We start from the raw sequence: 22,699 nt of genomic DNA on the forward strand, positions 1-22,699 counted from the left end.
TACTCTAATTACCACTTTGTGTGAGTACTAATGAATGTTGTTAAATTTTAACAATATCTATTAGACTTTGTTTCCTGCAAAAAATGTAACTATATCTCAAGAAATAACAACTGCATTACTCCATCATCTCAAAAAACCTGTATTAGCATTTCTGCAGATTTATAGTTAATAATTGTACTTCTTTATCTCTATCTATTCCGTTGCCAACAAGCATACACGTATACGTTTATACTTTCACACACAGACCAATATTGGATTTTTTCAAATATTTGCCAACTGCTAATAGTTTTTACCAGTTTATAAATATTTAACTAAGTCTAGCCACACTGATTTGCCCCTGCTTTCCAAGGATTTTTTCTTCTTCTAAGACATGTCATATAACTAACATGCAGCGTGATACATTTTTAGAATTATTTTCATAGAAATAACCAGAAAAATATCTACTAGGCAAGTAAAATTCTACAACCGTTTACAATAATCAGAGCCAAATGCCATTTAAGTAGTTCTATTTTGTTCTGCCATTTCTCCTGTTCCAATATTTTCACCTGTAAGTTTAAGTTACAGCAAATTCTAATGAGTTCTTATCCGTATGATGACTTCTTAATATGATAGTGATTAACATTCAGTAACCACTCTGTATGTGTCAGGTGCAGAAGAACTTTTTTATACTACGAATTTTTAATGCATTATTTTATTTAATTTTCACAACATCCCTTTGAAGTAGGTACCATTATCACTCATCTTTCAGTAGATGAGGAAACAATGACATGGCAGCAGCACAGAAAGAACGAGAGTCCATGCCTGATCCCTTAATGACTAGGCTGCTTCTATTGAACACCATTTTGAGAGTACCAGAGAGCAAAATAAGGCATTTGTATTCGCAATTCAAGAAATCTTAGGGTTAAGTGTGGAACAAAATGGGAACACTGAAAAGTGGTACTCCTGTAATATGTGTGTGAAATGAAAAGCTACATTTTCATTTTCACTTCCCCAGCATAACACTCTTCATATCTCTGAGGTTGGGCCCATATTCAGGCAACTTTTTTGAAAGGCAAATTTGCTGGAGGATACCTTCCTTCATTCATGCACGCACATACACGCCTTTACTATTCACATCTTGAACCAATTTTGCAGAGTTGGAAATGATGAAACTCCAGGTAGGGGAGAGACAAAAGTCATGAGATTTTCTTTCTCCCACTCCCTCTGTGTCCCAATTTCCTGTAAATGTTTACTTCTGTAATCCACAGTTAAAATTCATTGTAGAGAATGAAACAATTTCTTTTGTTATCTGCTTTAGATTTACCAAACTCTACCTTTTGTTCTAGAAATTGTTCTCACTTCTGTTGATAATGCTCCATGTTTATATATTTTGATATGATGTCACTTTAGTAACTAATACCACCACTTCTACTGAAGCTGATATCAATTTTTTAAAAGGCTGAGGGGATATTATATGTGAAACTACTTAGTATGGTTGCCAGCAATAGTTGTAAATCATGCTAAATAATAGAAAAGTCTCATCATTAATCCCCCTATCTAGTCTTTTTGATTCGGGGAGCAAATGCTAAAGAAAAATTTTTAAATGTGGAGAAAAGGCAAATTAATAGTAGGGATGAAAAGTGTGAAGGACTTGTCACAAGCAACGAGATATTAATGTATTCACAATAAGCTGTAAGCTACACTTCCTATCAAATTAAAAATATGCATAGAAATACCTAGGCTCGCATCCCGTTGGAAGCAGGGCAAAATCTATTTAGAACGAGAGGGTCATGGCTTCTAGAACAGTGGGGAAGACAGGAAAAGAAAGCAGAGACAAGGGGACAGTCTCTCACACAAAAGAGGAAGAAAAACAAAAAGAAGAGATGGGGAGTTCCAAATATAATAGCTGTTACAAGTGATTTGAGTCTAAAATGTGAATCTACTTGCCAGAATGCAAAGAGCAGAGGCATGACCATAGACTTCCAGAAGCTCCCAGTCCAGAGCTATTTCCTATTTCCTTACTAAAGGTCTCATTGAGACAAAAATATATTCTTAACTCTGTAGACTGTAAATACGTGTTTTCAAATAAAATAACCACAAAACCTTTGAAGTGCCCTTTAAAAATTAATTTGATTCTTCATCATGAAATAAAGAATTCTTATGTCAATAGGCTGAAAAATTACAAAACAGATGTCAAATAACCTTCATTTTGCAACAACAACCTTCTATGAATCTGACATCTAGTTATTTCAGTTAATATCATGTATAAAACTCAGAAACTCTGAAATTATGCATCCAAAGAATGGAATACTAATTCATGACAGCATGTTGAAAAGAGCAGATAGAACAATACACCACAACAGTACATAAACTGACGAAATGAGACTGCATAGGTTACCATCTTCCATGACAACAGAAACTTACTGACGGACAATTTACATCTGGTTTGCTCCCTTATTCTGCAAATCACAAAAATGGGTTGCTGTAGCAACTGCCACATGCAATTTAGCTGGCTGGGGGGAAAACACCCTTAGAGTACTTTCTAAGAAACAAATACAACATGTATTTTTATTGTTCCTCCTACCCTAAATTGAACAAATTTCCTGACAGGTCTATTTTCCCATAGCTTTAAAAATGGGCTTGCTCTCTGTTGTTTGCATTTATATTATGTGTACTACCAACTTATGCAAATGGTGAAAAGAAAAAAAAATCCATAAAAATATAAAAGAAATAGATATAGATTGCCTGAGTCACATGAATGTGATAGGGCCATTGTCTTTTATAGCATCCCCACTTTTTATCATTGACAGCTCTTTTAGCCAGTTTAACTCCACTGATGTATGTATCAAATCTATGCATGACACTCCCAGGAATACACAACACCTCAATTCTTAATGCACCAGCAAGGGCAAGCTTATTTTTCTGAATCAGAAACAAGAGCAAGTACAATTAATAGGCAGTTAATTTTCTTAGAAACATATTTGTAATATCACAGTAACACATAACATAGTCTTTTTCCAAGGATAGAGCAGAGGACCTTAGAACATATAATATCAACATCGGTGCACATTGGAGCAGACAAAGTAGCACCTACATGCTAAATAAAATGGGAGGAATACTCATCCTTTACCTACTTACTTCTCAATTGGCAACTAAGAGAAGAGGCAAAGTATCTGGAACATTTAAAGCCCTGAATGTGGAACAAGTGAAGCTCAAGTCATTGTTCTCCTTATTTAATGGCAAGTTTGACAACTTTTCAAACTCTACAGATACTGGTCTGATGTGGGAAGATCAACTTTTTTGAAGGATCTTAACTATCAGCCCTTGAAATAATAGAAATCTCTTCTCTCTGGAAACTCACTGGTTTTGAGAAACTCTCTAAGAAAAACAGTCCAATTAAAAACAAACAAATAAAATGAAAAACAGATATGTCTTCTACCATCACCATTTTTGCCATGTGGAAACTTCTCATGAACTTCTCACTGCCCTAGGCTTGAGTGAAAGGCTCACTATTTTGAGGTGGAGACTCAAATAGGGCAAGAGTTGGTGAAGTATGGCTGCTAAGAGATGTGAGGGACTTACAAATAACATTAAGATAACAGGAATTAAAGTCTTGGTGTGTGAAAATACTGTATATCAAGGATGCACATAAAAACTGCCCTTACAGATCTTGCAGGGAAAAGTACCTGACTATACTGTATAAGACTTCTGCTGTACCATTTAATCATAACAAAAAAAATGGAATCAACACACAAATAGATTTCTTTTCCACTGTTCTCAATTTAAAAATAATTGGAGAAATGTGTGCTTTGTTTAGAAGAGTAAAGGAAAACATTCATTCAATAGTACCACATAGAATCATTTGCTTAATAGCATTTCTAATATGTTATGCATGTATTCAATCTACTTCTTTCTATATTAAAATGCAAAAACAATTACTCTGGATGTAAATCCTAGAAAACAATCAAAGTTTCTATTAAATCACAGAAGAGACAGTTAAGCTGCAATGTGATTTGCAGATGCTCATGAATAGACAATACTTAGAATTTCTCTCACTAGAATGTGAAAAAGATAGGTGGGAGAGATTCAGAAACTTCCTTCTTTCCCCTTTCCCTCTGTCTCTCCTTCCCTCCCTTCTTCCTTCTCTCTTTCCTCTCCCATTTATTCTTTCTTCTTAGACAGACTTTGAAGAAAAGTTTTCATATAAAGTCTAATAATTTAAATTATATGGGCATGTAAAATTGCCTTATATTACAATGCCAGCCCTACAGCAGGTAGAAAATTCCTTTCAACATTCTGTTGTAAATAGTTTACATTCAACTGATCAGTCACAGGGGAATATGGGCAGTTTCAACCTCCTACCTCCTTTGTCTCTAAAAAGAAATTCGGGATAGTTCTTTGTATACTTATATTAAAGCCATTTCTGTTCATTAAAAACTCAAAATAAGCATGTTGAAGAAGGGGCAATGGAACATGAAGCAATGAATAAAAAGATTCTGTGCATGTATAACAAGCATTCTGTATTTTACTTTATCTGAATAGAATTTTAGAATCTACATGCTTTAATTGCGGCACTAGTAAAGTAATAATCTCAAATATGAAATTCAATAGATGCGTTTCATGCTCTGATTAAATGTCAAGGTCACAGATCTGTTATTTCAGATCTAGTGAGTAATAATTTTGTTGGCTAATAATGAACTCCCAAAGATTTATTTGCAACATTTGGCGTCCATTTCAAAGCTCTGGGTCAAGCTGTAGTATTTTCAATTCTGCAGATAATATGATAGAATCTAGCATGCAAAGCTTAAACTTTTAAGTAAATTTTACTAGTTTCATGTGTGCTGCATAGACTTAGAGTTCTTCTGCTGAAATTTTGCACCAAAAATATTTCCCAGTCTCAACTTACAGCAGATATTGTCTTGATTTGCATCAGCTTTTCCTTAACCGAGTATATATGGCTTTCTTTACAATACTGTTTTTTGTTTTTGTTTTTGTTTTTTTCCCCTAAAGTACACTATCTTCTGTAAGTGTCACTCTCTAGTGTGGATTCTTAACCCCAGTCTAGGTTTGGAGACACAAACCTCACAGATTGTTGATGTATTGCATTTGATCACTATCAGCTGGCAACAAGCATAGTCTGGCCTGCAGCCACACCAAACCAATTTTCTAGAGGACTTTTCTCAGTACTTAACACTCAATTATATTAACGTTTATTATTGCTCTTTTTGTTGTTGATACAGCTTTTTACATTAATTCTGAAAGTCTGTGGCACTTCCAATCATTAAGAATACATTTTAACCTAAGTTATACGGTTTTCTATGTTCTCCAAATAGAAATGTCACAAAATTTTAAGAAACTAATCTGTATATCTTATACCCCCAGTACACTGTGCTATTACTAGAGATATAATATATAAAAATCAATTGAAAACCATATCTCAAGTAAAAAAGATATACGAACAAAACATACATATCTCCATTAGTTTCCTCACAACAGATTTATTCAAGATATAATAGTAGACATTGGATTAGAAGAAACTTATGATTCTTTTAAAACAATCACAGATTTAATTATACCCTTCTAAACATACTAGTATTTTCAAGTGGGTTTCGTTACACTTTTGTAATCTCCTGAATTAAAAAAAAACACATATTTATTTCTGTTTGCCAAGCTTACCTCATCACTCAATAGTTCATGCATACAAACCACATGAGTCAATTCAGCATTCACCAGCAAAACAAAGGTCATAAATGAGTACCTTGTACAGCAAATTTTTTTAAATGTATAATAAGATGGAAATTTATAATTAAAAGCAACTGATATTCATTGATTCATTCAGTAGATATTTATTGAACAACAATGGCAGGCAATATTCTAGCTAGGCACTGGAGATATATAGCTCTGAACAAAACGGAAACTTTAATAAAGCTAGCATTCTAGTGGAGGTGATGGGAAGTAAGCAATAAACAAAAAGCAACTAATTTCTAGCAGTCTTAAATGATCTATAAAGAAAACAATATGGTGAGAATGAGAATGACTTTAGGGGATATTTTAAGCAAGGTGGTCCGTAAATAAGGTATTATCAAGAAGAATTAAAGACCAAATTAAAGAACAAACATCTAGAATGTGTAAAACATTTTCAGTACAATTTAACATGTTCATTGCCAGCTACGTGATAAACCATTAACTTTCCTTCCATAATTTTTTTTTTTTCAAGTCAGGTTTCCAAGGTATGAGGGAGGCACATCTTATACAAGAGCAAGAAAACCCAATCATCATGCTTATGAACTACAAAAGCATCTTAATTAAGTTTTAAAAGAAAGTATCATTTAATTTCACTGTGCAAAGAAGACAAGTCAGCACACAAGTATAGGCTTACTCAGTGAGTAAGACATAGGTCTAGACATGAAGGTGTTTCACTAACAACTAGTAAGGGGGCAATCAAGTACATATATACCTACGACATAAAGCTTTATTACACAGAGCTCACAGGAAGAGACCTGAAAATGGAGTCGAGGACCTGGGATAGAGTTCAGGAGCCATCACTGATAATGCCCCTTCAACTTTCACCACCTCATGAAATCTCTCTGAGTTATCACCTGTAAAGTGGGTATAACTGCACATGCTGACAGGATTATTAGGGGAATCAAATAAGGTCATATATGAAAATTGAACTGAATTTGTACATTGTAGCACAATATGACTGTGACTACTATCACTGTTTTCATTGTTTGTTGCTATTGTTATATGATGGAAAACTGAAGTTAATAGAAGGGGCCCTTAAAAAGTCTTCAAGGGCCGGGTGCGGTGGCTCATGCCTGTAATTCCAGCATTTTGGGAGGCCAAGGTGGGCGGATCACAAGGTCAGGAGTTCAAGACCGGCCTGATCAATATGGTGAAACACTGTGTCTATTAAAATTACAAAAATTAGCCAGGCATGACGGATGAACACCTGCAGTCCAAGCTACTCAGGAGGCTGAGGCAGGAGAATCGCTTGAACCCGGGAGGTGGAGGTTGCAGCAAGCTGAGATCACGCCACTGCACTCCAGCCTAGGCAACAGAGTGAGACTCTGTCTCAAAAAAAAAAAAAAGTCTTTAGGATCTGAACTATACTAAAATATGCAAAGATAAGTAAAGCATCAAAGATCCTATCTGTTCATGGATATTAGACATGAAGACATCATTAGGGAAAATGATATTCTTTTTCAAATCTTTGTTTCTCCACACAATTGATAGGAATCAGTCATTAAAGAAAACCTCAAAACTAATATTTTTCAAGTCCATATTCATTACTCTGACAAAGTTTAATTATTCTTCTTATATATTTAGAATAGCTTTTATTCACTGAAATAATATCTTATCTTCCAAGAAAACATAAACAATACCAGGAATGATCACAAATATAGATTATATCTTACTAACCAGTGTCATGAATTATAATTAACAGAAATCATGAAAAAGTTTTATTCCTTTTTCAGTTTGGATGTTGAGCTCCAAGCCCAAAATGGTTTAGTATAAACTTTACTACATAACTGTCTTGAAGAATATATATAAAAACATAAGTATAAATATCAAACATATAAGTATAGAATACAAATAACTTAAAGTTCAAAGAATGTTTCTACGTATATGAAATTAATGTTGAGTAATTCTTGACTGAGCAATGTGAAATATTTCTGCAATAGACATTACTGGTATTAATTTAATACCAGTTATTTAACTATAACTTTCCTTCACAAAATAATTTTGTCTTGGCATATTGGAACAGTAAAGTTAGGTGAATGTCCCAGATCAAATTTAAGGGATTCCAGATCTTAAATCACGTGACTGTGAAGGGAAAATTTCTTCTCCTAACTCAGATCCAATAATCAAACACTATTCATTTTATCCATAAAAATGTATTCAATCCTAACCTGTGAAGCTGCTATAACATAATATAAAACCATTTGCTTTTCTGAGCCTAAACTGATAGTCTGAAACATAATCCTAAATTATCTGGAGAGAGTTTATCTACTAAGAAATTTTCCCAAACAGGTGATTTCTCACTTAGCTTTCACCTAATCCATATATGAGATGAACACCGGGCTTCTAAGAGTGAAATGAATGCAAATTTATAACCTGTTTTGAAGGAACTCTTTTTCTCCATTAAGATTTAGAACTCCCTTTGGTGCTCTAGTCATGTACAATCTTGCAAAAAGACGCTGACTTGGGCATATTGCCCATGCTCTTCATGGGTAGCAGTTGTAAAAAAAAAAAAAAAAAAAAAAAAAAAAAATGTTAGCAAGGGCCTATATTGCCCATTAACAAAAATTAAAATTTGGTAGGCATCACAAATTACACTGCTTTCCATTCCAAAAAAAAAGAAAAATAGCCCGTTAGTATTTTTACTTCCCCTGCCCTTAATTTTAGCCCTCTCTATTCAACACATAAGGCAAAATGTATTTCATTTACTATGCCACTCTTTTGGGGGATCTCATATTTCCCAAATGTTAATAACCTGATATAGACTAGTCCTTAAATGGTATAGTAGTCAAATATTATAAACACATTAAAGTAGAATTCACCATAAAGCTCATTATGAACAGAAATAATGTGAATCTACTAATGTCACCCCCTGCGTCAATAGTAATTTTAAATGAATTCAAGGGGGTTGTAGGCAACCAAATTTTGCAAAGTCATCTACATAAAGTAGTCCTACATAATTAACTTCAAGTAAAGAGTTATTGTGAGGCTTCTATAAAGTTAAGTGACTGAACTCCATCCTGGGTGACAAAAGGAGACCTTGTCTCTGAAAAAGAAAAAATACATGCCTTTAAGTTAGGTGACAGGAAAAAGGAAATGCAAAACTTTATTTATATATTTTTTATTTATTTATTTATATTTATTTATTTTTTAAATTTTATTTATTTTATTTATTTTATTTTTTTTTTTGAGATGGAGTCTTGCTCTGTCTCCCAGGCTGGAGTGCAGTGGTGTGATCTCAGCTCACTGCAACCTCTGCCTCCTGGGTTCCAGTGATTCTCCTGTCTCAGCCTCCCAAGTAGCTGGGTTTACAGGCGCATGCCACCACACCCGACTAATTTTTGTATTTTTAGTAGAGACGGGGTATTTTTAGCAGAGACTGGGTTTCGCCATGTTGGCTGGTCTCGAACTCCTGACCTCAGGTAATCCGCTGACTTCGTCTCCCAAAGTGCTGGGATTACAGGCATGAGCCACCACTCCTGGCCCTGGAAATGCAAAACTTTAACCTGCATATAGTGCCTTTTATTTCCACACAGGAAATAAATGACAAAGCTTCACTGACCTAGCATACATCAAGAACTTTAACTCTTTCTGTCACTTCGTACTTCAGAGTGCCACCAAGTCATCTCACATTAACCGTTTAACACAAGTGTTAGGGAAAGAGCTCATGTCCTGTACAGTAATGAATTTCCACTCACAAAAAGACGCACAAACATGCACACAGCCATAAATATGGCCTCCATGTCTTGGTTGAAACTCAAAGCCATAATTCAGGAAGTTTTTTCAAAGCTTACGGTGGAATGTATGTTGTTCTATTTGTAAAACTTTTTTGTATCCCCTGGACACAAATATAGCAATGTTGTTTAAAGCAGATTGTCAGGAATTTAAAAAGGAAACAAACCACAGAGCATGAGGGAAATCTGACACACTTTTGAAAAGAAAATAGACAAACAATCCCATGCTTATTATAGGGAACTAAAAATACAGCCCACATCGCTATTATCGTCTCCCTTAGGTATAGTAACAGAAAAGCACCATCCAACTCTGAACTCATCGCAGGCATCAGCTAACCCCAGCATACCCGAAAATGTGGTGCTATAATTTAGTCTCTTGTTTACTGCATTTGAAAAAATTCTTTCAAACTGAAGAATTTTATTTCCTTTCTTTCGACATATGTTTTATCTTCTCAATTCTTAGTAAAAACATAAAACACTGAAATTAGTGTTATTTTATTTAACAGCAATGAGAACCAATATTTTATTATATGCAGAACAGAAAGTGAACTACCCAGAAACCTTCTACTCTGAGTTCCTTCAGAGGAATGTTCCTCTCCAAAATATAATTTTAAGATTTCTGTAATAATATTGTAACTAAAATGTTCTTCATTCTCTATCTATACTACGTCATTGGACTCTTGTCCACAGGCTTCCTTATCTTCTTTACAAACCAGTGACTTTCTATTCTGTCAAACTGAGTTAATCAAGGAATACAAATGAGATGAGAACCTTTTTGCTGCCATCCTTTTACAGCATATCTATGCTTCAAAACCATCCCTCCTGAGATTGATAAAAGCATTTACTTGTGGCAATCAATATAGAATAGTCTTTTATTTTTGGTATACATGCCTATCATGTCCTCTCATGTATAAGGCCCTGGAGTGTAGTGCTTGCAAGATCAGAAAGCATAAGGCAGCATACTCGTGCCTGTTCATAAAATCAACTCAAGCTGCAATCACTTCATTTATTTTTTTCTTTTAACTGTACCAGGGAGATGGACAGTCTTCATGTGACATAAAGAATGGAGACTTCAAAGACAGGATATTTGGCTATCTTCCAATAAAAAAATGACTTAAAAATTGTTTAAATTATCTGGATAATTACCCCAAATGTTTTCATCTGAAATGCAGAATAATTGAAGGTGGGTCTACATGAGACACACATTTCCCAAACCATTGTACTGCAAGGCACAATATAAGTCTTTCTTGTGTCATTCAAGCAGGGGAATTTCCAAATCTAGTTGGAAATTCCTTTGAAGATAAAAGGATGACATCATTTACCAGTCATACTATCACACTAGCTTCTCAAATAAACTGGAACTAAATCACAAGAATGAGCTTTTAGAGACCAAAACTTTCGCGAGAATAAGGAAAGCATATTTGGGCAGACTTTTCCTCTCAATTTATGTGAAATGTGTAAAATACAAATAAAGGCCTAATTAAATCCCTCAAAATATCCACTGATAGAAATAAAGAGTGGACAAAATGGGAAAATTTAATGCATAAATTTAGTCAATCACATTCAAAATTTTCTGAACAAAACTGAAGTCTCTCAGTGTACACATACACACAAATCTACACACACACACACACACACACACACACACACACATTTTTGCCAGGAAAACAATGATTTCTCTTACAAGCGTATATAAATTACTCCTGGCATACAAATGTTTAAAATTCTTCAAATTTTTCATGAATTTGTACAGCTCCTAAGGATCTTTTTATAGACTACTTCTGATGCAAATGAAATTAGCACCTTGTCTATCTCTATGCCGTTGTTTGACAGACACATAAAACGTGAATAAGCATGAAAAACTAAAAATATCAAAAAATCTCTGAGTAAATCCTATCAGTATCCATCCAAGTACACTGTATTAAGTTTGCACAAAGAAATATATTGGCTGGGCGCAGTGGCCCACACCTGTAATCCCAGCACTTTGTGAGTTCAAGGAGGGCAGATCATGAGGTCAGGAGTTTGAGACCAGCCTGGCCAACACGGTGAAACCCCATCTGTACTAAAAATACAAAAATTCGCTGGGCGTGGTGGCAGGTGCCTGTAATCCCAGCCACTTGGGAGGCTGAGGCAGGAGAATTGTTTGAACCCATGAGGTGGAGGGTGCAGTGAGTGAGCCGAGATCGCACCACTGCCCTCTAGCCTGGGCAACAGGCGAGACTCCATCTCAAAAAAAAGAAAAAGAAAAAAAAGAGAAATATATTGAAACCATTTTGAGAATATTTAAAGGTTACTACAAAAATTATATAATAATAGAATTTGAAGGTAATTTTTATTTTAGAAATGAAGTCACTAAAGGTCACGAGGTCTCCTCCTAACTCCTGGGTCTGCATACTTACACAATAGCCTACTGTTAAAGTGCTGGTAATTTTACAGACAGGCATCACCCAAAAAGAGATCTCTAGTTTAATTATAACCTGAAGCAAATTTTCCATCACTATGGAAAACAAGATGATTATGCTTCAATCTAAGATGAGTGAATATTAAGGATAATGAATAAATGAGTGTTTTTCCCAGAGAGACCTACATTTGGGACCATATAAATGCTAAATAACAAGGTAAGTAAAAGAGAAGTTTAAAAAGCAAATCAGGCAATCAAAATCCATTGGCTCTCAAACAGTATTGAATAATGTACTGTTATGCCATATTGTAAATTAGAATTCCCCAATATATGGTGTGATGCTTACAGGAAAAAATATAAGTACCAAGAGACAAGTTATGGCTTAAAATTATCATTTGCTTTACTAATCATGTACAAAAATCAGCTTCACAAATAATGCTATTAATGCTCAGTTGAGCAAAATCAATAATTAAATATAACTACAAATCAGAATTTTCGTAAAAAATGACAGTATCATGACAAGCTGGTAATTTATGAGTATACAGAAATGACTACCCCAATATGAAATGCGCCTGTGATTAAGATTTCATCCCCCCATAAAAGAAAATTATAAAGAGAGATTTCTGTACTGTAAACTACCCTTTCTAAATTATAGCTGTACTATAACTAGATTCCACAAATTTGATGTATTAGGGTGAGACATTTGCAATTATTTTTTATTTTTATTATTTATTTTTATATATTTATATATTTCTTAGACAGACTCACACTCTGTCACTCAGGCTAGAGTGCAGCTGGCACAATCTGGGCTCACTGCAGCCACCGCCTCCCAGGTTCGAGCGATTCTCGTGCCTCAGCCTCCCGAGTAGCTGGGACTAGAGATGTGCCCCACCACACCTGGCTAATTTTTGTATTTTTACTAGAGACTGGGTTTCACTATGTTGACCAGGCTGCTCTCAAACTCCTGGCCTTAGGTGATCCACCCCACTCAGCCTCCCAAAGGGCTGGGATTACAGGCATGAGCCACCACATCTGGCTGGAATTATTGTTTAAAGAAAACTATCCCCATGTAGCACAAGCCTCAATTCTAAAAAACAAGAGAAGAAAAAAGATAAAATATCCAAGATTCTCTCAAATCTGCCCAAAGCATATCTTGAGACTCAGGAGAGAGAATTGTGCTATTTAAGTTACTACTGGATTCTCTGAGAGAACTTTATTACAAGGCCTATATTGTCATCTAAAGGACTTAGTTTTGTGAGAAACTAAGATTCAGAGAGCAATGTGATTACTCTCACATAGCAAAACTAGGCCTAGAAAACGGTTTTTATTTTATTCCTTCCACAATACTCAACTGCCTTATAATTTCGTCTGAGTGAAACTTTATTATCAAAGGAAGAGAAACACCCAACAATAATAACCAAAAAGGCAGTGCACCTATACAGTTGGAGGAAACACCTTTCTGAAAAGATACCCAGGTGTGTGGTGCTGTTTTAAAAATAAACATTTGAGAGAAAGTAGAACTTAGTGATTAAGACTGAGCTTTAGAGGCAAAATGAAGGAATTTGAATTCACATCTGAATTTAGATGAAGTGCTCTAATAGAGGCAATTTACTTCCTACTGGTTAGTTTGCCTTAATTTAATGACTAAAGTAACTCTCTAGTTTGTTTACTACCGTGTAGATAAAAAGATAAAATAGAAATAATGGCAGGTAACTAATTTCATAGTCTTTAAAAGCCCCATAATGACTAAAATTCACTGATCCTAATTTGTTAATCGCATGGGACTAGAGTATTGAATATAAATTTGTAATCAATTAAAAAACACAAAGGTTAAAATCAGATAAGTGAGTTTACACACATTCAATTGTTAGACACCTTTGGAAAAAATCTTTGATGTTCACAGAATAGTATCACGTAAGTTTGGAATGTGAAAGAATCTTACAACTCATGCAACCACATTTCTAAATTATAGAGATCAATAATCTGAGGTACAAGAAAGTGAGGTATCCGGTCCCCAGTTACAAAGTCATCCAGTAAACCTGGCCCATGTTTCTTACTGCAAAACAAATTTTCTTTCTTTATATCAATTTCTCATTAACATCAGTTTTTAAGGATAGCATTCATTAAGCTATTCTAAATAATTACCATTATCCATTTCCTGAGAGTTGTCATATAAATTCAAATAATTCGTTTTGAAAAACTGGAAAAGAAATATTTCCCAAGGAAAACAGAACAGTCTTTTATAAGGATGCATTTAGTATAATTCAATAATACCTTTGGGATATGGAACCTTCAATTAGAACTAAAGAAAGATCAAGTCTTACAACAAGAGAATACGAAGTCAGATAATGGGAGAATAGAATTTAAGTTCTTTATACAAATGAACTTAGCCAGCAATTTGCTATAGAAGAAAAGGAAAAACTGAGTTTTAATGTACCCATGGCAATTTTTTTCTTCACCAATTTTTCAACTTAAGTATCAAAATGTTTCTTTTCCTCACACTCTGTAGTCTTTATAACACACATAATAAAGTGCAAAGAAGAAGGCACGCTTTGTTCTTAAGCTTTAGCATTGCAAAAACTCATCTAAAAGACAGTGGATTTTAAATCTTCTTATTCACATGTCCTCACTATACCCCAGCTGATTTTGTATAAGTATCACAAAAGACCATAGAACATTCATGTTGCTCCTTTTGGAGGAACAGAATTAAGCATTCTCTCCTTTGTGCATCCACAGAGCATTGCACACATTTTTATTCTAAATCAAATCTATTGTGCATCATTGTCCTCAGCTATTTACTCCTTTGATAACTGAAAACTTGGTGAGAAGATATTTTATCTTATTTATTGCTAACTTTCCAGTGTCTATGAAAATGTCTGCCAAAAAAGTAGGTGTTGGATCAATATTTCATAAATGATGAAAAACAGATAAAGAAGCTAAAGAATAAAGATCTCTTTACTAAGGAAAAGTAGCTTTATCCATAAAAGCTTCTACATATAATTATAACAAGAAACAATTTGTATTTTCACATTAAAGAAATCTCAAATTGTAAGTGTCCACAGGAATTGGATATATAAGATATGAGAATTCTTACAATTGTTTGATTTTAACGGCCTAAACTAGGTTTTAATCCCACCCCACCATTTATTTGTTGTGTGATATCAGGCAGATGTGTCTCAATAACCTTACATTAAAAAATGGAGATTAAAGTACCTCACCAACCTATCTCACAAGTTCATTAATATTAAATTAATAATGAATAAGAAAAGGCTTTGAAAACTATAAAGCACTAAGAAGATCCTATTATTACTTACTTATTATCCTGCAAATAACCCATAGTAAATAGCATATTAGTGAAATATCATAATCATTTCCACAGACTTAAGAAAAAGTCAATATTATGCTAAAGAAAGGATAAATTTATACATTCTCTATTGTGTTTAGCATACTATTACTTCCTACAGACCAGGAGAAACAACATTTGAATATGCTCACCACTATAAACACTCTCATTTTCAAAAGCTTTCAGAATAAATCTAATCCAAAATGTGGTTGTTTCTAGCATCTGGCTATGTAAATGATGAAACAAGAAAACATTTTCTAATTAAACACAAATATAAATTTTAAGACACTCACCAGGATAATTTCAAAAAGTGGCATTATATTAAGACTCCCCCAGAAAGAATGCTTCATCTTTAATATTTCCAAACCTCTAGTTAACTTAAAGAAGGATATAGGTACCTCTCTGCTCTGCTGGAGAAAGCAGACCCAACCAATTAATTGACAGAAGTAATGGTTTCTCCATTCTCAGCTAAGTGATTTATGGAAACATACAGAAATGCAATTGGACTTTGTACCTAGGTTTTTCCTTCATTCTGGACATAAACGGGCAATAGATTTCTATTTTCATTTTATTCGGAGGGGTATGTGCTCCCAAATGAGCATGCATATGGAATTGTAACCATCTGTTTACGTCTGTTTCCCCTCCAGAGTGAAATTTTACTAAAGAAATCAACCATATCTAAGTCATCTTTTTTCCCTCTAGCTATTAACCCAGTAATTGGAATGTAGAAAGTGCTCAATAAATGTTGACTGGATAAATTGAAGAATAAAGCACAGATATAACAGATTAACTTTTCTTTTAAAGTCTAACATTCCTTTGTATTAGCCTGAATTTTAATCTCTGGATTTTAGTAATGTATGTAACACGAATTTGATGTTAGTAAATACTTATATACATTAAAACAGATTTACTGAAATTAGAAATTAAGCAGATCGAATTGCTTAAGTAATATGTAAAAGGATGCATACAAGATTCTATTAATACAATTCATTTATCAGTTCATTCAAAACATTTCTTGAGCATATACTACATTATAATGATAATGCCCAGAAGATAGGATGCAAAGCCAGGCAGGCCTCGTGTTCTCAAGGAGGTTAGTGCCTGGTGAAGGAAAGGATCAAGGAAATGCTTGACAGAAACAAGTGCTGGAGCCATGGGACCACTGTGAAGGGGCAGCTAAGTACATCTGGAGGGAAGGGTTATATGAAAGTCTTGTATGAAAGACTTCCCAGAGGGGAGATTCTTGAACTGAGGTTTGAAAAGACAGTAAAACATAATTTAAAACAAAGAAAGAAGTATTCCAGGCAGACTGATGCAACCATAGCTTTATCAATAGGGAGAAGGTTGCCTGCAGGAAAATGGCAGATGGTGAGGTAAACATAGAAGGATCCCCACATATCAAATTTGCAACTTGGTGTTGGAAATGATTATATTTCAAAGACACTGGTATAGATTTAAAAGAAAAATATCTAGGTCTTTGTGTTACTGATTGCATTAATCCGTTCTCATGCTGCTAATAGAGACAAATCAAAGACTGAGTAATTTACAAAGAAAAAGAGGTTTAATGGACTCACAGCTCCACATGGCTGGGAAGGCCTCACAATCATGGCAGATGGCAAAAGGCACATCTTACATTTAGGCAGGCAAGAGAGAATGAGACTCAAGCAAAAGGCGTTTCCCCTATAAAAACACCAGATTTTATTTCACTACCATGAGCATGGGTGATTTAATTATCTCCCACCAGGTCCCTCCCACAACACATGGGAATTATCGGAGCTACAATTCAAGATGAGATTTGGGCGGGGACACAGCCAAACCATATCAGTGATGTAATAAAATTGTTTTTTCATTGTTAGTAATGGAAGGTAAGTTATTCTCAGGGAAAAATAAAACAGCCAAATGTTAATCTTGTGAACTTTAGCTAAGAATGATAACACACAGGTACATCTACAGCAAGTTAAACTTAATCTTCTCTGAAGACTGCAAAACTCAAGTCACTTTATGCAAAGGAGACTATGGAGAGAAGTATGAATGAAAATGGGAAACAGCTAATACCACTACATCTAGCTTACTTAACATTTTATAATTTTTGTCTCTAAATCCTGTCTCCTGGGAGCCTGTTGAATCGCAGTCTAACTCATTTGGTTGTAAGTGAACAGTATTATTTATTTATTGGCTTTTTATTTTGCCTAACAGGCAAAAAAAAAAGCCATCAACAAAGATTTACAAGTTGTTTTCCTTTTTTCCCTATAACTAAATTTCAAAGCTAATGAAAATATAACAAATAAAATTACAAGGTATAAACAAGTAAAGATTTGAAATAACAGAAAACTTCTGGAAGCATATTCATTAAAATAAAAAATGTTTAACTTTTTAAAGATTAAATTTCTCAGCCTGCCCAATGCCTAGGCCAAGAATTATCAAGAACATATCCTTTGCCCAATTGTTCATGGGGTTGTTTTTTTCTTGTAAATTTGTTTGAGTTCATTGTAGATTCTGGATATTAGCCCTCTATCAGATGAGTAGATTGCAAAAATTTTCTCCCATTCTGTAGTTTGCCTGTTCACTCTGATGGTAGTTTCTTTTGCTGTGCAGAAGCTCTTTAGTTTAATTAGATCCCATTTGTCAATTTTGGCTTTTTTTTGCCATTGCTTTTGGTGTTTTAGACATGGATATGAACAGACACTTCTCAAAAGAAGACATTTATGCAGCCAAAAGACACAGGAAAAAATGCTCATCATCACTGGCCATCAGAGAAATGCAAATCAAAACCACAATGAGATGCCATCTCACAACAGAATGGCAATCATTAAAAAGTCAGGAAACAACAGGTGCTGGAGAGGATGTGGAGAAATAGGAACACTTTTACACTGTTGGTGGGACTGTGAACTAGTTCAACCATTATGGAAGTCAGTGTGGCGATTCCTCAGGGATCTAGAACTAGAAATACCATTTGACCCAGCCATCCCATTACTGGCTATATACCCAAAGGACTGTAAAACATGCTGATATAAAGACACATGCACACGTATGTTGATTGTGGCACTATTCACAATAGCAAAGACTTGGAACCAACCCAAATGTCCAACAATGATAGACTAGATTAAGAAAATGTGGCACATATACACCATGGAATACTATGCAGCCATAAAAAATGATGAGTTCATGTCCTTTATAGGGACATGGATGAAGCTGGAAACCATCATTCTCAGCAAACTATCACAAGGACAAAAAAAAAAACAAATACCGCATGTTCTCACACATAGATGGGAATTGAACAATGAGAACACATGGACACAGGAAGGGGAACATCACACACCAGGGCCTGTTGTGGGGTGGGGGCAGGGGGGAGGGATAGTATTAGGAGATATACCTAATGTTAAATGACAAGTTAATGGGTGCAGCACACCAACATGGCACATATGTACATATGTAACAAACCTGCACGTTGTGCACATGTACCCTAAAACTTAAAGTATAATTAAAAAAAAGAACTATCAAGGGCAGGCATGAAAAAGATAAAGTCTCCAAACATATTGAAGTACTTAAACTCTAAGAATATAATTTATACATGAAATAATTATAATTAGTTAATGGATATTAATTATGGTATTTTTCATTTGTACTAATTATTGTTCTCTTTTCTTTCATATTTCATTTTATTACATTTAGCATCATGCTGCTATTCCTGCAAATACTGAACAAGCATGGGATTTGAATATTATACTTCTAAATAAATGAATTACTCAATCTCCTATGACCATCTATACATACTCCACCTTCAAAAAGTACATCAATATTATATCATTAAGGAAATAGTAACCTTCTCTTCTCCAATATGCATGACATTTTTGGACAATGCAATTGTGGCACTAGCACTTATTTCAGTGAAGAAAAACTTTGTGGTTCTATGGCATTCATCATCTGACAAATGCAAGCATCTTCCTTATCAATCAGCTCCTATTGAACTTACTAGCACTGACTGTGGAATCCTTAAGGGCCCATTACATTTCTGAAGAAGAAAGCTAAGATGAAGGACATGCCACTCCAAATTCATGTGCTACTTGGCCTAGCTATCACTACACTAGTACAAGCTGTAGATAAAAAAGTGGATTGTCCACAGTTATGTACGTGTGAAATCAGGCCTTGGTTTACACCCACATCCATTTATATGGAAGCATCTACAGTGGATTGTAATGATTTAGGTCTTTTAACTTTCCCAGCCAGATTGCCTGCTAACACACAGATTCTGCTCCTACAGACTAACAATATTGCAAAAATTGAATACTCCACAGACTTTCCAGTAAACCTTACTGGCCTGGATTTATCTCAAAACAATTTATCTTCAGTCACCAATATTAATGTAAAAAAGATGCCTCAGCTCCTTTCTGTGTACCTAGAGGAAAACAAACTTACTGAACTGCCTGAAAAATGTCTGTCCGAACTGAGCAACTTACAAGAACTCTATATTAATCACAACTTGCTTTCTACAATTTCACCTGGAGCCTTTATTGGCCTACATAATCTTCTTCGACTTCATCTCAACTCAAATAGATTGCAGATGATCAACAGTAAGTGGTTTGATGCTCTTCCAAATCTAGAGATTCTGATGATTGGGGAAAATCCAATTATCAGAATCAAAGACATGAACTTTAAACCTCTTATCAATCTTCGCAGCCTCGTTATAGCTGGTATAAACCTCACAGAAATACCAGATAATGCCTTGGTTGGACTTGAAAACTTAGAAAGCATCTCTTTTTATGACAACAGGCTTATTAAAGTACCCCATGCTGCTCTTCAAAAAGTTGTAAATCTCAAATTTTTGGATCTAAATAAAAATCCTATTAATAGAATACGAAGGGGTGATTTTAGCAATATGCTACACTTAAAAGAGTTGGGGATAAATAATATGCCTGAGCTGATTTCCATTGATAGTCTTGCTGTGGATAACCTGCCAGATTTAAGAAAAATAGAAGCTACTAACAACCCTAGATTGTCTTACATTCACCCCAATGCATTTTTCAGACTCCCCAAGCTGGAATCACTCATGCTGAACAGCAATGCTCTCAGTGCCCTGTACCATGGTACCATTGAGTCTCTGCCAAACCTCAAGGAAATCAGCATACACAGTAACCCCATCAGGTGTGACTGTGTCATCCGTTGGATTAATATGAACAAAACCAACATTCGATTTATGGAGCCAGATTCACTGTTTTGCGTGGACCCACCTGAATTCCAAGGTCAGAATGTTCGGCAAGTGCATTTCAGGGACATGATGGAAATTTGTCTCCCTCTCATAGCTCCTGAGAGCTTTCCTTCTAATCTAAATGTAGAAGCTGGGAGCTATGTTTCCTTTCACTGTAGAGCTACTGCAGAACCACAGCCTGAAATCTACTGGATAACACCTTCTGGTCAAAAACTCTTGCCTAATACCCTGACAGACAAGTTCTACGTCCATTCTGAAGGAACACTAGATATAAATGGCGTAACTCCCAAAGAAGGGGGTTTATATACTTGTATAGCAACTAACCTAGTTGGCGCTGACTTGAAGTCTGTTATGATCAAAGTGGATGGATCTTTTCCACAGGATAACAATGGCTCTTTGAATATTAAAATAAGAGATATTCAGGCCAATTCAGTTTTGGTGTCCTGGAAAGCAAGTTCTAAAATTCTCAAATCTAGTGTTAAATGGACAGCCTTTGTCAAGACTGAAAATTCTCATGCTGCGCAAAGTGCTCGAATACCATCTGATATCAAGGTATATAATCTTACCCATCTGAATCCATCAACTGAGTATAAAATTTGTATTGATATTCCCACCATTTATCAGAAAAACAGAAAAAAATGTGTAAATGTCACCACGAAAGGTTTGGACCCTGATCAAAAAGAGTATGAAAAGAGTAATACCACAACACTTATGGCCTGTCTTGGAGGCCTTCTGGGGATTATTGGTGTGATATGTCTTATCAGCTGCCTCTCTCCAGAAATGAACTGTGATGGTGGACACAGCTATGTGAGGAATTACTTACAGAAACCAACCTTTGCATTAGGTGAGCTTTATCCTCCTCTGATAAATCTCTGGGAAGCAGGAAAAGAAAAAAGTACATCAATGAAAGTAAAAGCAACTGTTATAGGTTTACCAACAAATATGTCCTAAAAACCACCAACTAAACCTACTCCAAAAATGAACAAAAAAAAGCGAAAGACTGCAGTTGTGCTAAAAACAAAACAAAACAAACAAAAAAAAAAGTAAAGAAAGATTACTTTCGAGGGAGAAGTTTAAGCTTCACCAATGCTGCTCCTGACCAATGGAAATATGTACAACTTCAGCATTTTAAGTAACTGGCTTCAAGGGGTACTGTGGCAACCAAATAAAATAACTCCATTTTCTAAAACTTTCACGTAACTTTTATGTCTGGACTACAGTTAAAGTGGACAAAAACATTTCTGTATTTTTTTTAAGTATATAAGACTAGTTGAACTGAGCAATACCTCCTCCTGTGTTGTATTACACATATTAGCCACGAGTTTTTGCAGTGACCAGATAAACTTGAATTGACACGTGGTGTAATAAAACGGACAAATTCTGTAGAGTAGACACAGTGAGTATGTGGACCTCTTTTATAAGAAAAAATACATTTTGGATTAAAATCAATTGCTTTTGTCTTGTTTTGTTTCTAAATAAAGAATAATTTCTGGGAAATATCATCTGATCAGATATCATTTAAATGACAAAGTTTTTAAAAGGTGTTTTTCTATAATGAAATTTGGAATGCTAAGACACTTTTCTTGGGTGATGGGACTACCTACATTTTTATAAAGCCTCAAATATGGATTTCAGAAAGCATTTAATCAATATTAAATAGCAATCATAATTTGTATTTAACCCTTTAACTATTGACAGAAACTCTAGGAAATTATGTATTCACTTAAGGATTTTTTTTTAACAAGTAGCTTTTGGAGTAGATTAAATTATTAGGTTGAGATAATATAAATTCAGTATCTGAGCAACATAAAGTCTTATTTTAATAATTAGCAGTAGCTTAGTTTTAGGCCGCTTGCTTTTTTTTTTTTTTTTTTTTTTTTCCTGAGATGGAGTCTCCCTCTGTTGCTCAGGCAGGAGTGTAGTGGCAAAATCTCGGCTCACTGCAGCCTCTGCTTCCTGGGTTCAAGCAATTCTCCTGCCTCAGCCTCCCGAGTAGCTGGGATTACAGGCATGTGACTACATTTCCGGCTAATTTTTGTATTTTTAGTAGAGAAAAAGTTTTGCCATATTGGCCAGGCTGGTCTCGAACTCCTGGCCTCATGTGATCTGCCCACCTCGGTGTCCCAAAGTATTGGGATTACAGGCATGAGCCACCACGCCAGGTCTAGGCTGCTTGCTTTGCAGAAACTATTGCCAAATTTCATTATGACTTATGCTCTAGGTATAATTTTCAAATCTCTCTCTGATTCAAAACAGTTAAGGAGCTTCACCGAAGTAACAAGCAAATAACTTAA

The 22,699-nt window shown here is 35.0% G+C and overlaps 2 protein-coding genes and 1 pseudogene across 10 annotated transcripts in view; 1 reads left to right on the top strand and 2 right to left on the bottom strand.

The window, feature by feature from the left end:
* The window catches only part of LRRN3 (leucine rich repeat neuronal 3), a 33,960-nt gene extending 12,055 nt beyond the window's left edge, over nucleotides 1-21,905 (top strand). The window contains exon 3 of one of the 2 annotated variants that reach the window (XM_024249362.3): nucleotides 18,872-21,905. In XM_024249362.3, coding sequence (XP_024105130.2) covers nucleotides 19,230-21,356 — 2,127 coding nt within the window. In that variant the 5' untranslated portion in view covers nucleotides 18,872-19,229 and the 3' untranslated portion in view covers nucleotides 21,357-21,905. 2 annotated transcript variants of the gene reach the window in all.
* IMMP2L (inner mitochondrial membrane peptidase subunit 2) overlaps nucleotides 1-22,699 on the bottom strand; it is a 917,762-nt gene that overhangs the window by 441,096 nt on the left and 453,967 nt on the right. The window contains exon 5 of one of the 8 annotated variants that reach the window (XM_063726141.1): nucleotides 3,443-7,049. The exons of the other annotated variants lie outside the window; for them this stretch is intronic. Within the exon in view, the coding sequence (XP_063582211.1) occupies nucleotides 7,010-7,049 (40 nt within the window). The 3' untranslated portion in view covers nucleotides 3,443-7,009. Of the gene's footprint in view, nucleotides 1-3,442; nucleotides 7,050-22,699 lie in introns of those variants that run through there. 8 annotated transcript variants of the gene reach the window in all.
* Nucleotides 6,190-6,279, bottom strand: LOC112134529 (small nucleolar RNA U13; annotated as a pseudogene).

This window comes from Pongo abelii, chromosome 6 (assembly GCF_028885655.2).
Source record: "Pongo abelii isolate AG06213 chromosome 6, NHGRI_mPonAbe1-v2.0_pri, whole genome shotgun sequence".
NCBI lineage: Eukaryota > Metazoa > Chordata > Mammalia > Primates > Hominidae > Pongo > Pongo abelii.